The sequence below is a fragment of the Lycium barbarum genome, chromosome 10 (assembly GCF_019175385.1).
Source record: "Lycium barbarum isolate Lr01 chromosome 10, ASM1917538v2, whole genome shotgun sequence".
NCBI classification, from domain to species: domain Eukaryota; kingdom Viridiplantae; phylum Streptophyta; class Magnoliopsida; order Solanales; family Solanaceae; genus Lycium; species Lycium barbarum.
In genome coordinates, this window is record NC_083346.1 from 74,149,254 (window position 1) to 74,175,710 (window position 26,457).

The window sequence follows — 26,457 nt, forward strand, 5'->3', positions numbered from 1 at the left end:
TGACAGTGCTCCAGTTATTCCGGAGCCTCACTTCCTTGGTACTATTTTGTGTATATATATTCGGGCACGGCAGTACTCAGCCCTTTCTATGTATAAACGTACTATGTCTAGAGGCTCGTAGACAGATATGTACAGTCAGTTAAGTATAGTTAGGTATATGGTGTTTTGGCATGCTAATGTTGATGTATAAGTGATAACGAAGTTTATTAGTCTATGTTCAGAATGACGCCGCTAATGTTAATGTTAAAAAAAAAAAGGCTCTGTTTACATGGCTTGCTAAGAGGTAAAGGTAAAACGATAGACAAGGGGTGCTCGGTACAAGTATCGGGTACTCGTCACGGCCCCTAGACGGGTCGTGACAGTAACAATGCTTCACAAGTGCATTGGAGACCCTTCCAGAATTGTACCTGTGGATGATGTTCAGGTCACCGAGCAATTATCCTATGAAGAAGTTCCCATTGCTATTCTAGATAGACAAGTTCGGAGATTAAGAACTAAAGATGTAGTTTCAGTTAAAGTTTTATGGAGAAACAATAATAGGGAAGAAATGACTTGGGAAGCTGAGAAATATATAAAGTCCAAGTCCAGATATCCACATTTGTTTCCACTTCCAGAGGAGGTTCCGACAGAGCCACCATTGTCTTCGGGTGTGTAATGCTTTCTTTTTATGATTTTTTGGTTGTGTGGGGCCATTATTGTTATTGCTGTTGTAGCCCTGTGAGGCATTTTATAATTTGGATTGTTGTGACAGGATGATAGCGGTATAGTTACAGGGGAAACTCTGGCAAACGTTTTGTAGAATCCCTAAGGGTCTAACATTCGAGGACGAATGTTCTTAAGGGGGAAGAATGTTACACTTTGGAAATTTCGTGTCGTTTGCGTTATGAGTAAACTAACGCAAGCCTAAAGTGGACATGAATCCCTTGCAAGGTTAAGAAGGGTATTTAATAATTTTAAGTATGTACCTTAAAGTTTCGGAGTTACATGAATTGGCGGAAGTGAGTTCGTTGATGGAATGGAAACTTGAGTGATGTTTTGGGAAGATTTCATGTTATTTGAGTTATACATTTCTTAGAATTACCTTAATGAGGAATTATAGGGCTCCTAAGATGGTTAATGAAGTTTTATGTAAGTGCCAAGAAGGTTCCATAAGGATTGGAGGTCAAACGAATTAGAAAGAACGCATTTTCGCGAAAATGGGAAAAAAGGTGAATATACGGCCGCATACTCAGTATGTTGTGTCGCATATTGGATTCAAACTCTCCATTTTGGCTGGGCTCACTTCTCAACCTCACCCCCATATTGTGGAGGGAGTATGCGGCCGCATACTCTCCGCAACACGGAGCGATGGGGCGAATTTCAACTCTATTTAAACCCCAAAGGACCACATTTTCCCCCACATTATTAGAGAGTTTTTGGGAGTTATTGAAGGTTCCACAATACTCCAAAACTTTCCACACCAACAAAAGAGAAGATCAAACATCAAAAACTCCAAGGTAATCCTTGGAAGATGATTGTTCTTGTTTCTCTTCAATGTTGTGATGAACTTGATCTTGGAAGGAGTTGAGTGAGGTGAATTTCTTATATTATAAGGTATGTTTCTCATCTTATTTACATGATTGAGTTGATTTAAAGGTTTAGTAACTCTTGGAAAGGAAAAGAATTAAAGTGGAGGAGTCACAAAGTGTTGAATTGAAGTTGATGACTATGAGGTTAACTTGAAAGGGGATTTTGGATGGATTTAAGATTAAATTGAATATAATTCCTTGATTATGGTATTTTTGATGTTATTATTGATGTTTAGGAGTTGTTTTGGAGTTTGGTGGAAGTCAATAAAATAGGAGAAGTGCTGCCCAAATTCCGCTAGCTCGCTAATTACTCTAGCTTGGACTTAAGAGTATTTTCAAGACTTAACTTTAATATGAATCCTCTTGAATGTAGATTTGTGGGCTTGGGAGGAGAGCGTTAAGTAATTAAGGAGACGTAAAGGTATGTTAAGGCTAACCCTTTCTTCCTTAAGGCATGATTCCATTGTCGCGAACTTATACATGATATTCGTAATGTCTTCCATGATGACTCCCTTCCTAGAAGTGCTAATTCTTGATGCTCTTATGATATTATTGATCTTGTTCCTCTTTGTTGATCCCATCGTATAATAGTTGGCCCTAATGAGAAGATATAGTGATAATGATGATTCCATAATTGTAATCGAAGGTTCACCGACCTTGTGTCACTCCGATGGAGTTGCAATGTTTCCTTCGGACTCTCATTCATGCTTATATATATATATATATGTATGTATTTTCTCACACCGAGCCGCGCTACAATCGGCCGGGTACGACACCTATTATGCACACCACTGTAGTTGGGTACGGATAACACCGAGCCTTGTTATAGCCGGGTACGGGAAAACACCGAGCCTTGTTATGGCCCGATACGAAGGACACCGAGCCTACATGGCCAGGTACGGTATCATTATGTATGTATGTATGATAACTTTTTCTTTAGATAAAGGTTAAGTATGTACGACATCCGCCTTCTGAATTATAACATGATCTCTTTATCTTATGTTATTCGCATTCTTGCATTGTGCTGTTATTCATTCCTTACATACTAAGTACATTATTCGTATTGAAGTCCTTTTTGTCTGGACGCTGCGTTCATGCCCTCAGGTAGACAGGGAGACAGACCAGACTCCTAGGCTGCTTCATCAGCGATTGCATAGAAGTGCTCCATTCGATCCGGAGCTACAATTTAGTTGGTACTATTCTTTTGTGTACATACTTTGGCATGATGGGGTCCTGTCCCGTCTTTATGATGTTATGCACTCCTTGTAGAGCCTCGTAGACAGATGTATATAGTTAGATGTTCCATAATCTTACCGGTTCATACTTTTGTATATCATTTTTGGCAGCCTTGTCGGCTTGTACATATGGGCATAGTTGATGATGTTTATATAGACGTGCATATGTTCGATGGAACTTGTGTCTCCTCAGTTTGTGGTAATTATGAGTTAGCCATGTGGCTCACCTAGATGTGATTATGAAAAGTATGTTAAGAGGTGCTCGATAGGTTAGCTCTGAGTGCCCGCCATGGCCCTCCGGTTGGGTCGTGACATGGAAGGTGAGAAATGACATCAGATTTCAAAGAGGCAACCTCCTTTGACACTCCTGAACACCATGCCATGAAGATTGCTGGACTTTTTTCTGCTTTTCAGTTAATTCTTGTTGCCTTAATAGTTATAGTACTGCCTATAGTTTGTAGTTAGCTACAGTTGAGTCTTGGTCTATAATTTGAGAAACAGGTGGTCAGCCCTGTTTAGCTTTGTAACTATTACTTGGGTATCAATAAAATTCTCTATTTACCTAAAAATAAAAAAATAAACGATAAACTAAAAATATAAGTAATCTACACAATATGTAATCGATATAAGGTTTTTGTTCTATAAACATTTTCTCCGCTCATTTTTTCAAGTCCATCTACAAAAACCAATCTTCCTCTATCAGGATCGACTCTTTACAATGTAATCTTAAAATTTTGATTTTGTTCAGAATTTAGCATTAACGGCATATTGAAATATTAAGCATGTACCTTTATATACCTTTTATTGATTATTTTTCTGTATTTTAGTGCAAAATTAGTATGTTCCTCATTATCAAGTTTAGAAATACCATATTAAACACTCTTATATGTGCTTTCTAAGAAATAATTAATACTCTTGACCATATTTTATTGTTTTAATAGATGTGGTCTTTGCAATGGGATTCTTATTAGTATTTGTTTTTGTACCAATAAAAAACTAATTCATAGTTGAATTTCAGGAGTTTGTCGAGTATAAATAAATAAAGGGTCAAATATACTCCTCTGCTGTGTTTTATTAGTTAATCATTGTCGACAGAAACAAATTAAGAGGAGTAAAATATTGGGGTCGCCAAATTTGACATCGTCATCTCTCTCTCTCTCTGTGAGTTGCAAATAAGGCTGATGTTTTGTTGATAGGAAAGGTTGATCGGCCGTTTTGTTGTATGTGTCTATAGGTATAGGGTATATATAGATAGATGGATCCAGAGCAGACGTTTATACGGGTACAAGAACGATTTGCTCAGATGCTGACTCCCAGGATCAGAGCTACTCTCGAGTATTTCTATCTCTTTATCGCTCTCACTCTCTTCTCTATTCTCGTTGTTATGCACGCCAATTACGTTCAACAGGTCAATCTCTATTCTCTTCTTTCTGTCTTTCTTTTTATGCTTTATCTCAATTCGCCTTACTCTTGGACTTAATTTGTTGGGTGTAGCCTGGCTGTTCAAGTGAGCTCTCTAGAGTCAACATCTCAGATGCACAGCTTATTCAAATCAAGGTCACTCATCTATTTGCTATTCCCTTTTTGTTTTCTCAATAATTTTGTATGCATTTAGGTTTTGGGTTGTTGAAATAAAACTTAAAGCTGAAAAAACTCTTTGTGTTTTGTGTGTTTGGATTTCGGATTTTGGAAGTAATAGTTTAAGTTGGCAAGTTTTTAGCCTGGAAGCAAGCAAAGCAAAGCCCCAGGTGGGATCATATTTAAAGTATCTGCATCTAGAAATGTGATGTAAACTAATAGATTATCACTGTGCTAAACTCAAATAAATAAATAATCTTCCTCTTGTTATGTTGAGAACTTATTAAATGTTACGAACGAAGATGCTTTGAAACTAAAAGCTACATCCACTACTTAAATTCACCCTGATAGGCTAACCCAAACTTACCAGGGCCTTAAAGTTACATGACATGGCTATGATTCCAACTTTTAGTTTAGACCTTGTTTAGACCTTTTCTTTAGTTCACTTTGTCTTGGGCATGGTTGCCCTTTTCACCATTTGCTATAAATGAGAATGGGACTTGGATTTCCATTATGACTTTCGCTCCTTTTTTGGGCCTTATTAATATGATATTATAAAAGCTCCATTGATATTTTTTCTCAAAAATAGATATATTTCCTACAACTAATTCTTTATTTTGCAGTTATAGTGAAACGCTACCTAAATAGTGTCTCATTTTGGAACCTTTTTTTTTGTTTTACCAGATGGAGCCTTGTCTTCATCTGTAGGACTTGATGGTTATGTCATGTAGGCTTGGGTCTTCTGGTCGTGCTCTATTTGGACATTCGGTCACGAATCTATTGCTTATGGTCGAAAAGTTGGAGTAACAACATAAGGAACTGTTAAAGAAATGGACATTTGGCCTAACTCAACCTCAAAAGCTAGCCAAGAGGTGAGGATTGTCCAAGACCATAGAAGGAGACCAAATTCTCCTCATCCCACCGATGTGGGGCTCAACACCCCCCTCACGCCTAGGGGTGGACATCTGGAATGTGGACAATTTAATATGGGGGCCCAACATCAGTAAACGATGAATTGAGATGAGCCTGACTCTAATACCATGTTAAAGAAATGACCTTGAGCCCAACTCTACCTCAAAAGCTAGCTCAATAGGTAAGGATTGCCTAAGACCATATAAAGAGTCCAAACTCTTCTCATCCCACTGATGTGGGACTCAACACCCCCATCACGCCTTGGGCTGGACATCTGGACCATGAACAATTTAATATGGGGGCCCAACATTTGTAAACCATGAATTGGGATGGGCCTGACTCTAATACCATGTTATAGAAATGGACCTTGAGCCTAACCCAAAGCTGAAAAGCTAGCTCAAGAGGTAAGGATTGCTCAAGACCATATAAAGAGTCCAAATTCTTTTCATCCCATCGATGTGAGACTCAACAGGAACCAAGGTTCAAATCCTTGCAGAGGGCAGAGACAACACTAGGTGATTATTTTTCATCTGGCCAAACCTTGGTGGATAGAGTTATCCGGTACCCGTGTTGGTGGAAGGTAACAGGTATCGGTGTATTAGTCCTGGTGCACTAGGCGGCCAAGACGCCCCTGTTTCCTGAAAAAGGAAAAAAAAGACGTTAGATCTTTTACGACTGAATGATTTGCATAAGCATCTTAAGAAGTACCCGCAAGGGTGGCTCAGTTGGTTGAGCATGGGGCTTCCATAATGGAGGTCTCAGGTTTGAAACCTCCTGCCACAACAGCAGGGGATTTGCCTTCTGGGTCGAGCTCGGCGCATGGATTTGCCTAGTGCGGGTTATCTTTTCTGTGTGGTTTGTGGGCTATTGCACAAGAGTGGGGTTACCTTGTGCGCACCTGAAGGGTAGCGCTGCGGGTTCCCTTGTCATAAAAAAAAAGCATCTTAAGAAGCTATGGTCTTTTGTTGTTTTGGTTATCTTTTCTTTTGTGTTTTTGCCTCATTGGAGCTGGTTCACAGTGTGCTAATAAAGTTCAACAAATTGTAAGAAGAGCAAGGAGATCTTTTTGCTTTCTTTTGGAATGTAAATATGTTCTGCACATCCTTTGTGCAACTGATATATAATATATTTTACCTCTCTCAAATAAAAGTTCAACAAATTGTTTAAAAGAAAATTGATAGAAATATGAATAATGAAAAAATGGCGTGGTTCAAAGCTAATATAGATGATAAACTGAGTTGACTAATTTCGAAGGATGATTCATCATAGAACATTTGGCATTTTCATGAATCTATTATATCTCTATTTAGTACATCAACTGCACTATTGTAGCTGTTACCTGTTATGGTTGTTTTGTAAATTTCTGATCACTTACATGTGCCAGTTAAATTATATTGTAAAATTAAGCTTATTCTGTTTTCTCCTACAGATTACCAGTGCTGGCTTGTGGTCACATAATCAAACCAAATATGATGTAGTAAATGTTGCCAATAAAGAACCTATTAGTGAGAACCTGAAACATGCGAATGAAGACAGTTCAGTAACTGCAGCTACAAATCCATGGTTGGACTGGTTAAGTGATGGAGCTAAGAGTGGGAAATCTCTATTTTATTCAAACAGTGAGTCCTCTGAATCTTCATTGGGAAGTTCAAGGAACTGTGAGTCAGCGGGTGGTGATGTGGTCCCTAAAATCAATAAGGAAGTTTCACGTGCACGATTTTTCATCTCTCCGAAGGAATCACTCAAAGCAGCTATAATTCAAATTGGCCAAAAATGGCATGGGCGTTTGTCTTTCATTTGGAGAGTTTCCAAGCGAGTCCTTGGAGGATTGTGGGTAAGTTCGGAAAAGTGTCAAACTAGCTCGGAGGAAATCTGTGCATCTTCTCTGATACTTTATGTTGGCATATTATGGGATTCCCTTATCTGGGGAACAACAAAGCTAGCAAAGTGAATCGTATTATAAAGTATTAACATCTTGTTTGTGCTTCACGTTATGCCATCTTTTATTAGCATTTTTGGTGCACATGAAGATCTGTAATCCTAGACTGTAACATTTCCCATGTATTTATTGCTAGACTAGAAATACTGAAATACATTTAGGAAGACTAGCTTACTTGTGGATTTCCCATGTATTTATTGCTTCACCTGCAACTTTTGCCATTGAACTTGCTGTTTCTACCACAGGACATTTTTTTCTGGCTTATAATGAGGAAGCACTGTTAAGTTGGTACTTGGTAGACTGGGTATAGTTACCTCGTATTGAAGGGAGTTAATTAAGATTTCTTCACATACCTGCCTACTTCTATTACCCAGATGTTTAATGATGTTCCTCACTGCGTTATAACATTGCAGTCTTATGTATCTCTGTGCTTATCTTTTGGAAGGTTTATTGTGTTTGTTAATTATACTTAAGGAACTGAGGAGATCAGGTGTTATGTGGCCCCTTCAATCACAAAAAAAATAAGTTACCCACAACATAAATTGAGTTTTTTTATAAGATATGCATTTGAAGTTTGAATATATTTTAGAATTTCTCATTATAAATATATGAATGTTTTGTTTCATCATTCAGTTTAGGTTGCTCTCTTCTGCATATTTTGGGTTCTGCATTGTCGCAGGTCATTGATTGTATTGCAGACTAGTGCCAATGTTTGCCCTATGTTGTTCTTAGGAGATTTTTTAGTGTTGCAAACACCTAATTATGTTTTGCGGAAGTTTTGTTTGAGTTCGATGATTACTATCTGATAAGAACGTCTAACTTAGGGTTTACTTTGCTGAGCACCTTTATGGTAGAGTTTGGGCTTGATACATTGTAGAGCTAGATTTTAAAGACCTGATATTTTTCCAGAAGCAATGATGCATTACTTATCCTGTACACTCTTATATATAGGGGACATCCAACTTGGATGCTTTCACTTCAAGTTTACTTCTACCCTCTACTAATGAGCTGTTAGATTTTTAGTCAGATTTAATAAGTGAACGCATTTTCGTTTCTTTTCCTCATTTTTTGTCTTGTAAATTTAAGAGACAAGCTCATTATGTTGCTGCTTTAACGCGGTTCTCAGACTAAAGTTCCATGTGCAGGATATTGCTGGTATACATCTACATATTGACATTCCTAAGTTGCTCAAGACGCTTCACTTGGACAGGCTAAACTCTTATGCTGGTATCTATCTGCCTTTGAATAATTCTGTGCAGTGGCCTGCATCATGAGCTAATCTTAGTAAAAATATGAGTTTCTTTTTATGTCATTTCTCTCCAATATTGGATGGCCAAAAAGGTTACTTAGTTGGTATTTAACTGCTCCTTTTTTGGAAGTTCTGTAGAAATTGAGAAAGCAAGGGGTATTTATAAAAGTGAATCCTAACCAATTAAGGGAAGACAATCGATTACAATACAACAACAACATACCCAGTGAAATCCCACAAAGTGGGATCTGGGGAGGGTAGAGTGTACGCAGACCTTACCCCTACCTTGGGAGGTAGAGGGGCTGTTTCCGGTAGACCCTCGACAGAAGAACAAGCAATTCAAAGCAACATAAAAGGCATGGCGAAATACTATAGAAAGCAGGATAAAGCTGACTGAACAAAAAGGAGCCATAACTACCACAAAATAATACGATAATTGAAGTACAAGCAAAAACAAATAGTAATTGAAATCGAAAGACCCTAACTACAAGAATAATACTACGACTACTAGTATGAAATGATAAGTAAGACAACACTCAACTACTTACTAAGCTTCTACCCTAATTCGTGTCCTCCATAACCTCCTATCTAAAGTCATGTCCTCGGTAAGTTGGACCTGTGCCATGTCTTGTCTAATCACCTCTCCCCAATACTTATTTGGCATACCTCTGCCTCTCCTGAAACTGTCCATAGCCAACCTCCGCACTGGGCATTCGTGCATCTCCTTTGCACATGCCCGAACCATCTCAGCCTCACTTCCCGCATCGTATCCTATAATTGCGCTAGCAAAAGGAAAAATAAAGTCTCCTAAAATCATGCAAATTAGTTAGCACCATCAGCACTCCCCTTCAAATTGTCTAGTTTGGGCAAAAATGTCGCACATGCCCAACTTGCAAACTAGATTATGAAAAGTCCTGTTGCTGAGGCCATTTGTAAGCACATTCGCTATGTTTTTCTGACGGTACATGAAGCAAACTCCAGGTGCCACTAATAACTTTCTCCTTGATGAAGTGCCTATCAGTTTCAATATGTTTTGTTTGGTCATGTTGAACAGGATTCTGAGCTATACTGATTGCAACCTTGTTGTCCAATACATGACTTTCCTTTCTTAGACAATCTCAATTCTTCTAGTAATTTTTGTGGAAGCTCACAAACACCTGGGCCATAGCTCTATATCCTGTTTCCTCACTTGATCTTGCAACTACAGTTCGCTTCTTACTTCTTCAAGTAACAAGGTTTCCTCCTACGAGCACGATAATCAGATATAGATCTTCTATCATCTAAAGATCTAGCGCAATTCGCATATGTAAAAGCTTCTATTGGGAGGTGATCATTTTTAGAGAAAAGCAAACCTTTCTCCAGAGCCGACTTCGAGTATCGCAAAACGTAAAAGACATCTTACATATGAGGATCATTCATAACTGACTCACTAAGCTGACTGAATAGGCTAAGGCTGGTCTAGTGTGAGAGAGATAAATGAGTCTTCCGACCAACCTCTAGTATCTCTCCTTGTCAACTTACCCTCCAATCCCTATTTGTAACTTGCCATTGCTTTCAATAGGCGATTCTGCTGGCTTGCAACCTGTTTACCAGTTTCTTTTAAGAGATCTAAGAAATAAAGATTCCTCTTTTTTGATCTACCAACCTTCATCCCCAAGAAATGCTGCAACTTCCCTAGATCTTTAATCTCGAATTCTTGTACTAACAGCTTCTTCAATCGGGTCATCTCCTCTTTGCCATCTCCTATCATTTCTATGTGATCCACATAAACAATAAGAAGAGTGCGTTTGCCTTTTTGATGTCTTATGAAGAAGGTGTGATCGACATTGCTTTGTGGTGGATGGTCTTTGTTCATTTTGGATTATGGCGCTTGGTGCATTTCTGATTACTGGTGTTAACAATTGTTTGGTGTTCTAACATGCTTGTGTGCTAACACCAAAGGGTTGATTAAACTATTAGATGTTTTCTAATGATATATTAGATGTTTTCTGCCAAAAAATGTTTTTGTACTTGTATCTCTATTTCCTTGTGCCTTGTTCACGTCAATACAATACTAAAGGTAGGTGTTCCCACTCCAACCATCACAAATATAAAGGAGTTGGAAAAGGTTAAAAAAGATCACTGTTTGGAGAAGAGGTGGAGGAATGAGCAAAGACTCGGGGAGGACATATATTAATTGGACTATGTTCACGGGCTGACCTACATTTTAAAGAACATTGCCTGTCGGAACTTCCATTAAGTACCTGTAATCTTAATGGACGGCTATGGTTCCTTGATATTTATGTATCTCTATATAAGTGAAAGGCTTGCTGGTAAGACTACTTTTGTTGCTTGAGCTGAATGAAACTGCTGTAGTTTTTGAGAGATCAAATTCATGAGTTAGTTGTTTAACAGTTGTTGATGTTTATTTGATCTTGTAGTGCAGTGGCTTGAGACAAGAAGCAAGGCATTTGAACCTACTTATTTATACACCAAAGAGAAGGTACTACTGTTGCTTTTTTGTCCTTACTGTTGTTCATTTATGCATCTTTTCCTAAGCTGTTGCTGAACTGCTAAAGTTTGTCTTGTTAGTAAAGTTTTGAGTGCTATATTCTTAGGGTTACTTGTTACTGCCTGAGGAAGCTAGATTGCGCCATAACATTCGCACAATAAACATAAGCATCTCTGCACGACATTCCTGCTTTGGTAACAGGTACCCTTCACTAAAAGTATCACTTAAATACATAAATTTGTGTTCTATAATTTTTATTTCATGATGTGAACTTCAGTCCTTCCCCCGACCCTGCGTGAACGCGGGATGATTCATGCACCGGGTTGCCCTTTCGATGTGAACTTACGGTCATACGGGCAATGACTATGATATCTGTAGCATTTGAATCAAGGTTTTCATATGTTGAAGTGACCTCTCATCTTTGTTATTGTTTTCCGTTTTATTTCCGATTTAATGTTTCTGAGCTTGTTTTGTTTTCCTCTTAGCACCGACGTGGTGGAAAAACATGGGACTGACTTACAATGCAAATAATCTTGCCTTCCCCTCTCTCTCTTTTAACTTCTTGCTTGATTAGCAAATCTTTCACTCCTATGAGTACACTTTTGCTGTATCACCAGTCATTCATCAACACATTATGACTGCAAGGATTCCTTTACCCAAAAACTTCTTTTTCTTTCTTATGTCCTCTTATTTGTGATTAGGACTTGGTTGGTTAAAGTTGGATACTCTTCTTGATTTCAGTTTACATTAAAGATATTAATACAGTCGAGTATTGATAACTTATTTAGGTAAAACTTCATATTTAAATGGAAAGCTTCTTTATTTTTATCCAGGTGGCAGCAGCTTCTTATAAACAGACTTGTGGGATATGACACTATTTTGATGAATAGTTTGTTGAATTCTCCTGGAGAAGGTATTAAGTTTCAAGATCATAGCAACCTTTTGTCTATGCATCTGCTCTCACTTGAGTAACAGCATATCCAGAGGTTCTGTGTTTCGTTGTTGTATTTTATTATATTCGCCATATTACTGTATGATAAACCAGGTTGCCCCATCTGCATACTTGAAGCTAGAAGCAAAATAAATTGATAACAGTTTCGTTATAAATGGACAACCAGATCTTATTTGACATGTTCAGAAACAGAACCCTAACTACCTGCACATATAGTCATATACTCAGTCTGAGCAGCTTGAAACGTATTGTGGTTGGTTTAGGCAGCTTAAAGAAAAGATGTGTGCACAATATGTAGAATGAAATTTTATGGTTCAACACAGTTGCACACTAGTTGTCTATTTTTTTTCCGGAAATGTTTTCACTTTATTTGAAAATCCGCGTTCGTCCATGAAAATTCCAAATACAACTGGAAGTTGTATTTGGAGTTTGCAAGACACCCAAAACACTGTTTTCACTTTTTCACTCAGTTTTGGACCATTGCATTTATTTTTCCTTTTTCAAACTTTACCCTAATTTCTTTATATTTATAAAAATGACCCCTTTGCTCATTTTTCTCTCTTCCTCCTCAAAACAACACCAGTAACCAGCTCTTCCCCGCCATTTAACCCCTAGTTGTTATCCACAAGCTGTTGCATGCTTTACTATCCATTACCCAATATTCTCAAATTCATACAAAAAAAACTTGACACTCTTTGGAGTTGATCAGTTTGAAAAATAATAAGCATTAGGGTTAGCAAATGTGGTTCTATATATTGCATAAAATAATAAGGATTAGAGTTAATGGATGTGATTTGGATAGAGGAAGAAAATAATAAGGATGTCAAATTCAGGTAACCTAGTCAAGCTGGGTGGTTTTGCTAGTTTTTAGAAATTGGGGTGGTATAAATCATATTTCATGTTTTTAAGAAAAGCACATTCTAACAACCAACTATTCTTCGCAAAACTATAACCAAACACAACTCCAACTTCAAAGATTCCAATTAAAGTGAAAAATATTTGGTTTCTATGGCCAAACGCCTACTATGTACTTTTAATCTCCTTTAGTAGAATGTCAAACTCCGTTTGTTAAAGCTGATGGGAAAGTCACTCTTATAATCTCAACTCCGCTCTTCTTGAAGAAAATAACCAAACACCCCTTTTTTCTTTTACCTATCAGAAAAAAAACCCACCCCTTTCTTCTTCATCATTGTAGAACGAAGTGTCACACGATCCTTCTTCACCTGACTACACTATGCACCTCTTCCACCTCACTAGTTCTAACTCTTACACCTAACTCCTATTTTTGGTCATCTTTATGTTCCTACCTGCTCTATATTAATCAAGAATATAGAGACAACTTTTGCACATAAAGAGCAACATTATGAGAAATACATACACCATGTAGAAAGAGCTTGCTGTCTGGTAACGGCTTTTCCAACAAACAAAATTTGTTCTTAAATTAAAGGAGATCAAAAGTGCTCAAGTTTATATTTTAGGGACAAAAGTAGACCTACCCACAACCTTTGGGGACAATTACTGTGTCCTCCCAGCAAAGTTCTTTCGTCGATGGTGTTATTTCCGATCTTTATGCATTTCACTGCTCCGCTAGAAATTCCCTCTGCCCCTACCAACGTCCTAAACAAGCAACCAGTTCAGATATTCACGATTAAGAAGTACCAAATTCTCTTTTGGATAGGCCCTGAAAGGAGAAGGAATTCTGGAATGCCAACGGGCGCCTATTACATTGAATTTACCTGATAATCCGCATTTTTTGAATGTCCAGGGACTTTGAATGGTTAAGTCCAAAATGACATTTTGTTTTGACCCATTTTTTTCCTTGCCTTATCACTCAGAAAAGACAAAAAGTTTCAGATAGATCAAATCGACCTTTTCTTAAATTCAAGCGATCTTTTCGTAAGTGGGATCAAATTGCTTATGGAAGCATGAGCTTAATTAGCAGACTTATTTGTGAACGAGAAAACATATTATCAGGACGAGTGAATAAATTGACCTTGAAACAATGACGGTTATTTCCTTGAAAAAGGGGCTCAACTTACCAGAACTATGGATGAGAACCAACTATATAGCATCTATATCAAGAATCCAAGTTTATATACATCATTAGTCCAATCCTTAGGGACTCCAGTAATAACAAACTTGCAAAATGGATATGTGTTAAAAACTCGTTATTTTTATGTGATTGTCAACCTATCACAACCCCTCTTCTTTTATTCGGGCTTGGAATCAGTATATGAAACTTGCATAGGCGAAGTTGTTTTGCAAACTTTACATAATTGTAAATAAAATATCTTTTTGTAATATTAAAGAGTCCCACATCGGGTGAAAAAGGGATGGTGGTCTCCTTATATGGCCTTGGACAACCCTCCCATCTTGAGCTAGCTTTTGGGATTGAGTTAGGCCCAAGATTTATTTCTTTACATGGTATCTACACATCCCAATTCTTATTTCTCAATCTTGGGCCTCCATATTAAATTGCGCACGTTCTAGATGTCAAGCCTTGGGCGTGAGGTGGGGTGTTGAAGAGTCCCACATCAGATGAAAAAGGGATGAGTGGTCTTCTTATATTGTCTTGGGCAATCCTCCTCCCTTGAGTTAGCTTTCGGGGTTGAGTTAAGCCAAGATCTATTTCGTTTCTTTACATGTATGAAACTTTTTCTCTTTTGATAAAACATGGAATTGATCCCAACTAGTTTGAGATTGAGGCGGTGTTACTGTTATATAAGTTAACATGGACAAGAGTACAACAACAACAACAACAACAATAACATACCCAGTGAAATCCCACAATGTGGAAAATAACAATGTCAGAGTCCAAGTATATAAGGAAGTATCTCCAGGTATTTTATGTAGATAAAGGAAAAGGCAAACTAGCCATGAGGGTTTATCTTCTGCCAGCTGACAATCTGAAGGCTGTAAATTAGCAAATTCCATAGAGTAGCATGATTTAGAAGTTCATGTGGTACACAGGGTCAAGAGGGATTCTAAAGGTGGAGTTACGTAGAGATATATAATTTATGCAACATACAATATTATGTGAATATATGTGAGCGTATGTGTCTTTTGTCGGTTTGATTTTGTGAGTTTTAAATACTTGATACCAAAATTAAATTCTAGACGGTTTTCCAAAATTAAAAACTATATATCACCTAACATAATGGAGAAACCTGTAGAACTGTGGGCATGGTCGATTTACTTGACATGCCATGCAGTTAGTGCTAATGTTTTTCTTACTGTTAATTATTGTATATGTTCGAATAATTCTATGGTCGAATGAACTTTCTGTATCCTGATACTTTAAATATTATGTGTTAATTTCAGACATCTTCATTCGAAATCCTGATTCTGCAGCTGGTTACCCCCCTTAATTGTGTAGCAGAGCTAAAGCATGTAACTAAATCTATTAGTTTTCACTTTTGCATGCTTTCGAATAGGGGTGGCAATGGTACGGTTCGGGCGGTTATTTTATAAAATTTATACCATGTCAATTTTAGGTTATTTGATTTTGTAGAACCAAAATTAGACTTCTCGAAACTGTCCCATCATCTCGGTTTCTCTTCGGTATCGGTACGGTCCAGTTAATTTTCGTTTTTTTTTTTTTTTTTTTTTAATTTTTAGAAAGAGAACAACATGTTATAGTCACTAGTAAAAGTTAAAGACACAATATCATGCATACTTTTATAGGACTTTGGTAAAAATTCTCTAGACATTTTTACTATTCAAAGTGTGATGAATCAAGAAAATATGAAAGAAGACAAGAATAAAGATTGATCCCACTATTTTACGATAGGGTAAAGCAATGTTAATCAAAGCCAAAATTATAATTTAGATCGCACGAGGAGGAAAAAATCAATCAAGATGGGACTCAAGAACAGAGTCTACTAAGATTAAATATCCAATAAGATAAATTTAAAATCATATGAAAGATATCTAATACTTTGTAGCTTTCTATCCAAGATCGTTGGAATACCTTGTAACTTACAAGCTAGTTACTACTCGAGATGATAGAACCAATTTAATTTCAATAGGAGTAGTATAATAGGTTTCAACATAGGAACTTTAGGTCTTAATTATGTTGCCGGCTTCTAGTCGTCATCATCATCCCGAACTCAAGGCAAATTTTTTAATATTTTATTATATTCAAATTTAATATATAGAATATATTTTACACATATAAACATATTCGATTTTTTTTCGGTTCAATTTTCTAAAATTAAAAACCAACATAATTATTCGGTACGGTTATAAATTTATATAAAAACCGTCGGTTTTGTTAAAAAAACCTAAAAACCGGTTCGGTATGGTACGGTACGGTTCGGTTGGTTAATTCGGTTTTTGGAAAACCATTGACACCCCTACTTTCGAAGTGCCTCAACTTTTGGGTTGGGAGAATCCCATAACCTCTTGATTTATGAAGGTTCTAGTATTCAAGTCTCTTTAGCAAAGTTTACTTTCATTTTGTTGTCTTGTATTGTACTGATGCTTCATGGATTTTTTTGCAGGTTATCTTTATAATCACCAAACAAAGGAGTTCTATAATCTTACTTATGCACATGAGCAACCTGAAAGTTCTGCGAGATTTGGAGGTTTATCATTCTTTTCTATTCTCTTTCAAGTTTAACATAGTCTGTTTATGTAGCGCCTTACTGCATCCTATTCTAAGTTTGATTGAACTTCATTGTGAAAATTGGAAGTTCCTCTTCCTTGTACACATCTCAAGGTTGTTTCACCCAGAACCACGTCAGGGGTACGTCATCTAGTGACTTCGAACAATGTGGTCTTCTGTAGTTTGAGTCTTGGATAGAATGGAATGGTGGGGTGTAGAAGTTTTGATCTTAGCTAGTTAATTCACAGATGAACAGAATTGTATTTCTTGAAAGTTAGATGTTGCTTTCTTCTTTGTCGGAATTTAAATTTCTGCAACTGTTATGTATATGCCACCTGACATACTGGTACTGGTATTTGCACTTGCATGTACATTGATCATATGAAGCTTTGTAATGAGCACCTCAAATACATGTTAGATTTGTTATGAGCACTTTCAAACATATCATTAGATCCCATGTGAACATTTGCTTCATATTTCTTGCAGACTACCTTGTCACAAAGTGTGGTGTACTCATGATGTCACTCTTTGTTTTCTTTACCACGACAATGTCAGTTTCATTTACATTAAGAGAGACCCAAACGCGCATGCTGAAGTTCACAGGTAGGTTCTTTTTTGTATATTTGATGCTACAAACTGCAGTTGCGTTTTATATCGTGAAATTATAGCAGTGACGAATCCACCATGTGCGGGTTCAATTCCCGTCGTTCACCCATAATTCATAAATATTAGATAAATGATTGGCTACAAATGGATTTTTTTTCCCCATATATTTTGGCATCTGGATAATTTACAATCATATTCTAATGTTATAACAATTACATGTCAAACATGAAAAAGAAGGAAGAAAGATATGGTCATGCTGCTGCCAAAGTATGAAGCACTCAACTTTCATGTACAAATATCCTGTTAATCTTGTCTCCAATTATGGAGTCATTGAGCATCCACTACTTGCTTTCTACATTTGTTTGATGTAAGCTTTTCTTATCCTTTTCTTAGACATTTCTACTGTAAAAATATGTGCAGTTCAACTACAGCATCATGCTCGACATAGGCTTCCAACATTTCAATTGATCTTTGTGCACGTAATTGAGTCCCTTGTTTTTGTACCGGTAAGCAGACTGCTCATTTCTCAGTTGATTACATGTATGTCTGGTTTGTAGTCAGTGAATGTTGGTTATATATTCAAGGCCATTCAGATATAACTTAGAGTTCGACATGCAGATCATGATAGGCATCCTATTTTTTCTGTTCGAGTTCTATGACGATCAGCTGCTGGCTTTCATGGTGTTAATTTTTGTTTGGCTGTGCGAACTGTTTACATTAATCAGGTTTCTCCCTCTCTCTCTCTCCCTCTCTCTCTCTCTCTCTCTCTCTCTCTCTCTCTGTGTGTGTGTGTGTAACACGCGCTCTCATGCACATAGACACGGATTACTACTCTCTATTTGTTAAAAAATGACAAATTCCAATTGTACTTGGTAGCTACCCAAGTTATATAACTTCCAGATAATCTAAAGCGCTAATGCTGTTTGACTGTCCTATGCAACACAGGCTCAGTGAAAAAGCTGATCCTTGTATAGGAAAATGTAGATATTGGTCTTCCATCCTTCTTTCATACTAGTATTAATGCAACTTGGGAAACATCTCTAGTGCTGTATATCCTGATGGTCATATACCTTTTGGGTGATGATAGTCGGGTCTATATCTAGTTGATTGAGGGAACACAACTTGACCACCTCTTTGAAGCTTTTTGAAGTCCCCATATATACTGCCTGCGATTTTGCCTAAGGATAGCAGGGTAATTAACTAGCTAAGAGAAGGGAAGATGGTACTTACTAGCATAATAATTGAAAATGATCTGGTGCTCCACTAAACGGCCACACATCTCCCTTTTGGAGTACCTCTATCAACATTTGGTTAGTCTGCTCTACTTTCACTGATGATACTCACAGTGTACTTGGATTTTCTTAATGAACGATTGTTCTGAATTATTTTCTATATTTCGGAAATACAAAATCAGTTTGGTATTTCTATTCGCACTTTCCGTAGTGATAATGCACATCAATATTTATCATATCAATTTCAACAATTGTGTCTTCCCATGGAATTATTCATCAGACATCTTGACCTGACACTGCACAACAAAATGGGGTTGCGGAGAAAAAATAGGAATATTATTGAGGCTGCCGCACCTTAGTCGTACAAGCACATCTTCCATTGCGTTCTTGGGGGGAAAGAGTACTCACATCTTGTTATTTGATTAACATATGCCTTACTTTGCTATTCAAAATCAGGTTCTATAATCTGTTTTGTTTCCTTCAGTCAACTTTGTTCTCTCTCCCACCACATGTCCTTGGGAGCACACGTTTTTGTCCATATCCTCACTCTAGGGAAAGTCAAATTGGCTCCTTGTGCTCATAATGTCTTTTTCGTTTATTCGAGGGTACAAAAGAAAAATCGATGCTACTCCCCTGACCTCCAGCTATACCTTATGTTTGATGATGTTACCTTCTTTGAAGGGCAGCCCTACTTTACATCTTCTACTGAACATCTAGGCATCTTTGGGGTTTTATAGTTTCATCTTTTGGGGATTCTTCTGTCGTCTATCATCCCACTCCACCTTTTACAACTCCGTCTTCCTTAGCTTCACCTCCATCTCCACCACTCTTGACTTATCATCATCGTCTGCACTCCTCATCCGGTCAAGACGATCCCCGCCCGACACCAGATTCTTTGCCTATTGTGGACCTGTCTACATACATAGAGTTCCATTGCCACTCGAAAAGGTATTCGTTCTACTCGTAACCTTCATCCTATCTTCCCTTTATGAATGTCATTTGATGTTTACTAACCAAATTATGAACCACCCTCTTCAATCTTTCAGCCAACACTTGGGCTATGATTTTGTAAATCCTAGAAATGAGGCTAATGGGTTTGAAATCCCTTAGCTCAGTGCCTCCCACTTTCTTTGAGTCAATGCCACAAAGGTTGCATTGGAGATTTTCTCAAATACATGCGGAGAGTGGAAGTTCTTCAAGGTTTGAAGTATATCATCCTTCATAATATCCCAAAAAGCTTGAAAGAAAGCCATCGGGAAACCATGTGGTCCAGGTGCTTATCAGCAACACATAATTTGATTCCATCTAACACTTCCTCCTCCTCAAACTGTCTCTCCAATCATTCCTGTTCTTTTATGGAAATACATAGGTTTCCTTGAATGTTAAAGTCTGGCCTCCATTTTCTGTTCTCTATATAGTTTCTGATAAAAGTTCATGATGGAATTCTTTATGCCCATAGGATCAATGATATCCTCTCCCTCAACCTTCAGAGTATCAATTGTGTTGAATCTCTTATGAGCACTGGCCACCCTTTGAAAAAACTGTTTTCATCTCCATTCTTTATCCACTGGACCTTGATCTGTCTCCAAACAATTTCTTCATTCCTTGCTACATCTTCAAATTTCATAGCCAAGTGATCCTTTTGAAGTTGTTCATCTTCCATCAATGGTCTCTGCTCTTGGATAATTTCCGAGCTACTGACTTGGGCCAAGATCTGATCTTTTCTCCCTCCCGTTACTTCTCTTCTCCCTGCTTCATTCTTTAAGTTTTCCCTTTAGTAACCTTAATTGGATGCAAGTTTGAAGTCTGGTCTGCATGTCACATTGAAAGAAACCCATCAGCCCTGCACTTTACTTTTAAACCCCTCCATGTTGAGCCACCAATTTTCAAATTTAAGGTAAGTCTTCTTAAAAGTCCAGTCTCCGCATGTTAGCATAATGGGATTGTGATCAGACCCAGTTATGGTAGCACAATTTGGTTAATATGTGAGAAACTCTCATCCCAAAGAGCAGAGTATAAAATTCTGTCTATCCTGGAAGCACATCTGTGTCTTTCCCCCCTTCTTCAAGTATAAGATCCCTCAAATAAACGAGGATCTAACAGCTCCAGGTCATTGATAAAAGCAGAAGATTCAGCCATAGCTTCAGTAATCCTGTTGCAGTCAGTTTTCTCAGAAGGAAATCTAGTGACGTTGAAGTCACCCACATACTACCCCAAGACCCTTACACTGACAACCCCTGATTGCTGATAATTCCCACCACAACTCCTGTCACGACCCAACCCGCCGTGACTGACACCCATGCTAACTCCTAGTGGGCGAACCAATACGCCTAACCATCTACTCATTCAAGTCCATTTTTATTTAACCAATTCATAACAGTTAAGCACAAGAGTAATCAATAAATAGTCATGCCATAAAATAATAACGTAAATGAGGAAGTCCTAACTATTACAACCCCAAAATCCGAAAGTCACCGTACAATGACTCTTATCCAAAACATGTCTAAGGAATGTATACTGTCTGAAATAAATAACCATTAATGTCTGGAATGGAAATAGACATTAGATAAAGAAGATCTTCGGGCTGCCTGGCATGGATAGAAGCTCACCCTCAATCTGTCAGCAAATGGCCTCAACACTAAATGTGAGGTCGGGTAGCAGTCTCTGGATCACAATCTGCACTCAAAAGAATGCAACAAGGTAGTATCAGTACAAACACTATGTACCAGTAGATATCATAGGCCGATTAAGATTAGTATCATGCACGAATCATAAAATCAATAAGATAGATAGACCAGTCAACAACACATAATCAGATAGCCCAACAACAAGTCAACCAATGATATTAACAATCAAGTCATCCAATGATATTAACAAGCAAGTCATCCAATGATATCAAAATTCAAGTCAACGGAAGCAAACAACGGAAATAAGTCTACCAACAACATTCTCAATACTCGGTCACTAATCACTCGTGTACACACATGCTAATTGATGTCATTGCCCAATAGTCATGACCCATGGTGTCCATGTACCACTCGTTCCGGAACAAACCTCGGAACACGAGCCTATAAACTAGGTCACATCCTCACCCCCGGTCAAATGAGCCTTTCTATATATATATATATATATATATATATATATATATATATATATATTTCTTGTCACATCACTTTCAATAATTGATTAACAATTTGTATCTCAATTTCATCAAGAAGATCATATTAACTTTTCACCACAATTATCATCAGACGGTAGGTCACAACACAGCAAATAGTGGCACTAAGCCCACATAATCACCCAATCAATAGCATGTAGGAATTCAACCACACACATTATGCCTGAAGACTAGACATGTTTTCTCCTATCAATTTCATCAGACATACAATCAACTAATCAAAGTCTAACTCAAGTAGACCGTAACCTACCTCAACTGCAGAGCTGGAACAATGCAAATTACTCTGCTATAGCCTTCCCCTTCCGTAATGTCTCGGAACACTCAAAGTCTAGCAATTAAGATGCTAAATAAGTCACAATCACTCTAGCCAACAATATCAATTCAATGAACACCCTTCCACCTTACCCCTTTTCTAGTGGGCGAATGATTACTAGGCGCAAATCATCCTAACATCGGTTTTAGCAACCACAAATTATCAATTTATAAGGTTATTCAATCACGTTATCTCTTACAAGCAGTTTCTATGGTTAAGCTACCATTTTTATGAAACCCTAAGTCTCAATTCACTTAGTTCATGTCTCTAATGATTCAATTCTTGATTAGAAAGTGATAACCCAAGCGGATAAGGAAGTCCTTTATTTTCATTGTTGAAATAGGCGGGGCCTTTAGTATGTTGAAAAAAGGGGGTTAAACAGGGATCATGCAGTAGTCGAATGCTTTCATTCCTTCCCATCGCTTTGTTTTGATTGACATCAAGCGAGACCCCACAACAACAATCATAATTCACCAACTATTGAGAGTCTATTAAGTTCTAGGGTTACTATTCCCAATTCACCATTGTAGACCCATTAGAAGGATGATAATCTTAGAGATAAACGCGTAATGAAGGAAGGAATGGTTGAGACTTACTTCTCAAGAATATTCTTGCCCTAGCTTAGAATTTCACCCTAGGTGCTCCTTGGAAACTGTTTTAGAGTCTTATGAATAAAGAATTCGGAACTAAGTGTTTAAAACCGGGCTACTATCCCTCATCGACCGCTGCGGCGGTCAAACCGTCGCCGCAACTGTCTTTCTCACAGTTTTTCACTCTACCACCCAACACTTCATCCGAGGCCTCACACACTAACAAAACATGCACATTAATTTAAAAACACCATACAGACTCTCCCATGGCCTTGGAATCCCCAACGGAGGTCTAATTTCCTACGTCACCCTCCAATGGACTCAATAACATCAAACAATAATCACAAAAAGCCAAGTTTTCAATTCTTAGACTTCTACATTTGAGTTTCTATTAGCTCGTTCTATCATTGGAAGGATTCTACTTGGTAGGGTGATCCTAGATTTTCCATAATGACCGGGAGGGTCATTACAACTCCCTTCTTTCCCTTGACCACAGTCAGCATAGACAGCAGTGAGGTACCAATTCGGATCCTGGTTGATCCAAGAGAATTTGCAGGTAAGCATTTGATCCGCACTGTCCACATATTCCCCATTCCAAACTCTCTTGTCCCATAATACAACAATTCCCCACTTCTCCTTATAGCATCAATCCAGGCTCCCTCTACCCATCTATTTCTCCATAACTGGTGAAAATAGCTTCCCACTGACCCCCGAATTTTGTCTCCACTAATACATAAATGTCTGCCCGCCATTGCTGCACCATGGATCTTACTAATCTCCTTTTACTATCCATGTTCTGCCTTCTTACATTCTTGGACAAAATTTTCACCTTCATGGTTTCATAGTGGTTGTGTTCCTCCCCCTGTTTCTAGATTCACTTCTTGGCTCCCCATCCTTGAATTTTATATCGAAAATCAGATTCTTTACTTCCTTTGGTACCTGATATTTGTCACTTTTAGACTTTGTTAACAGGGCAATCTTCTTTTCCTTATGTCTTCTTTTGATCCAACTTCATAAATAAAGCATAGGCTTCCTTTTCGCTGCCCTCAAAAGAAGCTCCAGATTCCTGGCTCAACTTGATAATATTACAGTGCCGCATGCCTCAATTGTGAGAACCCCCTAAAACCACCACCCCCCCCCCCCCCCCCCCCTCCCAAAAAAAAAAAAAACCCCACACACACTCCACAACCACATCTCTTCAATCCCCTTGCCAGTGAGAAAAGTCTTGAATCCCCATGCATGTTGCTTACAGGACTTAAATATTGGTCGGCTCTTCCTGTTGGTAATTTGCTGCTACAGTCAGCAACACACTCCATTGCCAAGCAGTTTTCCACTTCTCCCTTATAATAATAAGCATCGGGCGAGGCCTTTGTGCCTGAGTCCTTGTTTACATTCTCAACAAAAGGCTCCCGAAGGAATTTCTTTTTTGGGCTTATTTTGGTCCAAATATGAAAGGCCCGACGTCCTTTTGTTTTCCTTTAAAAAGTGAGGCCCAAGGCCTGGATTTAAAGAGACTGATGGATCCAGCTCATTTAAATGCACGCACGTGACCACGTGTTATGATACCCCTTCCCTATCACCTCTATAGGTGCCCTTGGAGCCCGTAACACAGACCTGCTCCTCTTCCATTCCTATGTCACATCTCCCTCCACCAAACCTCGTAGGTTTAGACAGGACCTCACCTCAAACCCCCCTCCCCTCTAGCTTCTGTTAAGTCGCCGGAGCTCCCATCCATATTGACAACGAGAAGATAAGATCTCCATCGGTGATATTGATCTTGGCCAAAATCTTTTCCACTAGGCCTTTGACACGAACACGAGCCCATCTGGGATGATTTTGAGCTCAGTTTCCTCCTCTGTCTCTAGCCACCCACCACACCTTCCCCTATCTTCATCAAGATCGAGTTTGTCCAGAGATGCAGGGGTAGGCCTACCACTCGAATCCAGAATCAGCCGTAGTTGGTATGTTTTGGGAAGGCACCCGCCGTCGGCGGCCTTCACTGCAACTTTAACTGTCGGCCTTGTCTCCTCTAATATTCCATTAGGACATGTCCAGCTGCTGCCCTCGACTGAAATTCAGACAGGAATTTAAAGTCATTCATATCATAGACTTGGACCCCTGAGCACCTTTCCAAGTTTGTTGAGCCCATCTCCTTATATCGTTACGAGTGGGAGAGTCATATTCGCCGGAGAATTTCCTCATCAAACATTGTCCAGGAGATCCTTGTCATCAAGTTGCGAGTGTGTTCTTAGAGAGCCCACCTCAGTCCCTACCACTGGCTCCTTCTGTGTCCACCTATTCTTGTATAAAGCTTCCTTGCAACTCCCCTTCTCTAATGTCCAGAATTTTTCTGTATCCCCGGGTAGTCTGGTTTTCTGTACTGAAAGATCCCTATTAATGAAGCACTCATTTGTGACCAACATTTTCCATCCTTCATTGTATACATTATCTCTGGTAAGATGATTACTGCTATATCCTTCCCCTTGACAGAGATGACTGAAATAGACCTACCATATTGATTGAATTTCTGAGATAGATAAAGACTTGTCGAATAATCTCTGCAACGCCAAGATTTAAAGGTCTTTCCCCTGTTTCCAGACGCTTTCCTGAGTCTCTTTCAGATCCGTAACAGTGCACTTTGCTCAACACCAATCTTCTCTTGCAGAAGCGGATCCAGGATTTAAACTCTATGGGTTCAATCTTAAGATTCTTAGCATTTAATCTATTATATTTTCGAAGTAAGGGTTCATATCAATTATTTATTACAGTTTTAATAATTTTTTACACACAAATTTATGCTCCGCGTCGAAAGTTAGGGGTTCAATTGAACCCCTACCTAGAGTGCTAGATACGCCTCTGTTCTCATGTGATGTCTTGCACTTTCAACCCAATCGAACTAAGTCTCCGCCTTAGACCTTGATTCAGTAATATTGTATGACTTACCCCCTAAACAAAAATGTAATATGTTATCCATGAAGTCTGGATTACCTAAAAAGAAAGAAATGGAGATGAGCTCTGATGGAAGAAGTCCACCGGAGAGAGGAGGTGCTGAAGCCCCGAAGGGACCTCAGTTAGGTGTCTTGGGAAGCAATTTCTAATACTTGTTCCCTACTGTTCATACTTTTCCCCTAGCCGGTATTAACTTGTAATAAATTCATTTTTCATTGGTCTCATGCGCGTCCCATCATAATTACGAGTACAACAATTATTTTGCTATCTTAAAGAGGTGTAGTTAAAAATAATGACTTATTCCGAAGAATTCTATTTCTCATGTACCATTCTTTCTCTAAAATGTTGGTTATTTCTTGCAGTGTACGCACACCAATATCAATGAAGTACTTTCCACGCTTCTTTTTGCTTTACTTTCTGGTTTTCCACATCTACTTCTTTTCATATAGCTATGGTATGTCCAAATTACTTGAGGTTTCTTGAGGTTCAGATTTTGCTTACTCTTCCTTATCTGACAACATGGTCTTATCTTCTCAGGTTTTTCTTATCTGGCACTCTCGACAACAGCTGCATTTATGCAACACCTTATTTTATATTTTTGGAACCGTTTTGAGGTAGGATGCAAATTTTGATACTTTTAGTAGTTAGAGAGTCTCTTTGTTTTAGCAGATATGTGAAATTAAACTAGTTTAGACACTAGCAAACCTTATGATTACTTTATATCTGCTTGGTGGGTGTGAATATCTCCTGTATTTTTCTGTTACTTTCAACAGTACAGTTCATCTGAAGTTACCTGTGATAGAATTGAATGCTTGAGGTTGTGTATTATACTCCTTTGATCCTGTACAGTCATGTCCATGGTTGCAGGTGCTAGCAAAACAGAGTGAGAAAAAAAAAAAGACTGATTTCTTAAACATTTTGAGCGCACTTTGTTGTTCTTACTTCTCCCCGTGGAGATAAAACGTCAAATCAAAATTTATGTCCTTGGGAATGAATTCCCCTGACAGAAACGCAAGAGGGATAACTAATTGAAGTAAGATGATTACCCTACTGTTCCTC

General features: G+C 38.2%; 1 protein-coding gene across 2 annotated transcripts in view; it reads left to right on the plus strand.

Moving 5' to 3' along the window:
• Positions 1–3,739: 3,739 nt before the first annotated feature.
• The window catches only part of LOC132615455 (membralin-like protein At1g60995), a 33,572-nt gene continuing 10,854 nt past the window's right edge, over positions 3,740–26,457 (plus strand). Inside the window, exons 1-14 of one of the 2 annotated variants that reach the window (XR_009572695.1) lie at positions 3,740–4,211; positions 4,298–4,360; positions 6,723–7,127; positions 8,378–8,459; positions 10,902–10,963; positions 11,079–11,173; positions 11,806–11,885; positions 16,427–16,510; positions 17,017–17,133; positions 17,557–17,642; positions 17,755–17,861; positions 25,761–25,852; positions 25,936–26,012; positions 26,266–26,431. Coding sequence is in view for 1 of the 2 variants with exons in the window: in XM_060330066.1 (XP_060186049.1) it covers positions 4,059–4,211; positions 4,298–4,360; positions 6,723–7,127; positions 8,378–8,459; positions 10,902–10,963; positions 11,079–11,173; positions 11,806–11,885; positions 16,427–16,510; positions 17,017–17,133; positions 17,557–17,642; positions 17,755–17,861; positions 25,761–25,852; positions 25,936–26,012 (1,503 nt within the window). In the remaining variant the exon portion in view is untranslated. The remainder of the gene's footprint in view (positions 4,212–4,297; positions 4,361–6,722; positions 7,128–8,377; positions 8,460–10,901; positions 10,964–11,078; positions 11,174–11,805; positions 11,886–16,426; positions 16,511–17,016; positions 17,134–17,556; positions 17,643–17,754; positions 17,862–25,760; positions 25,853–25,935; positions 26,013–26,265; positions 26,432–26,457) is intronic. The other variant, XM_060330066.1, reaches the window with a different exon arrangement.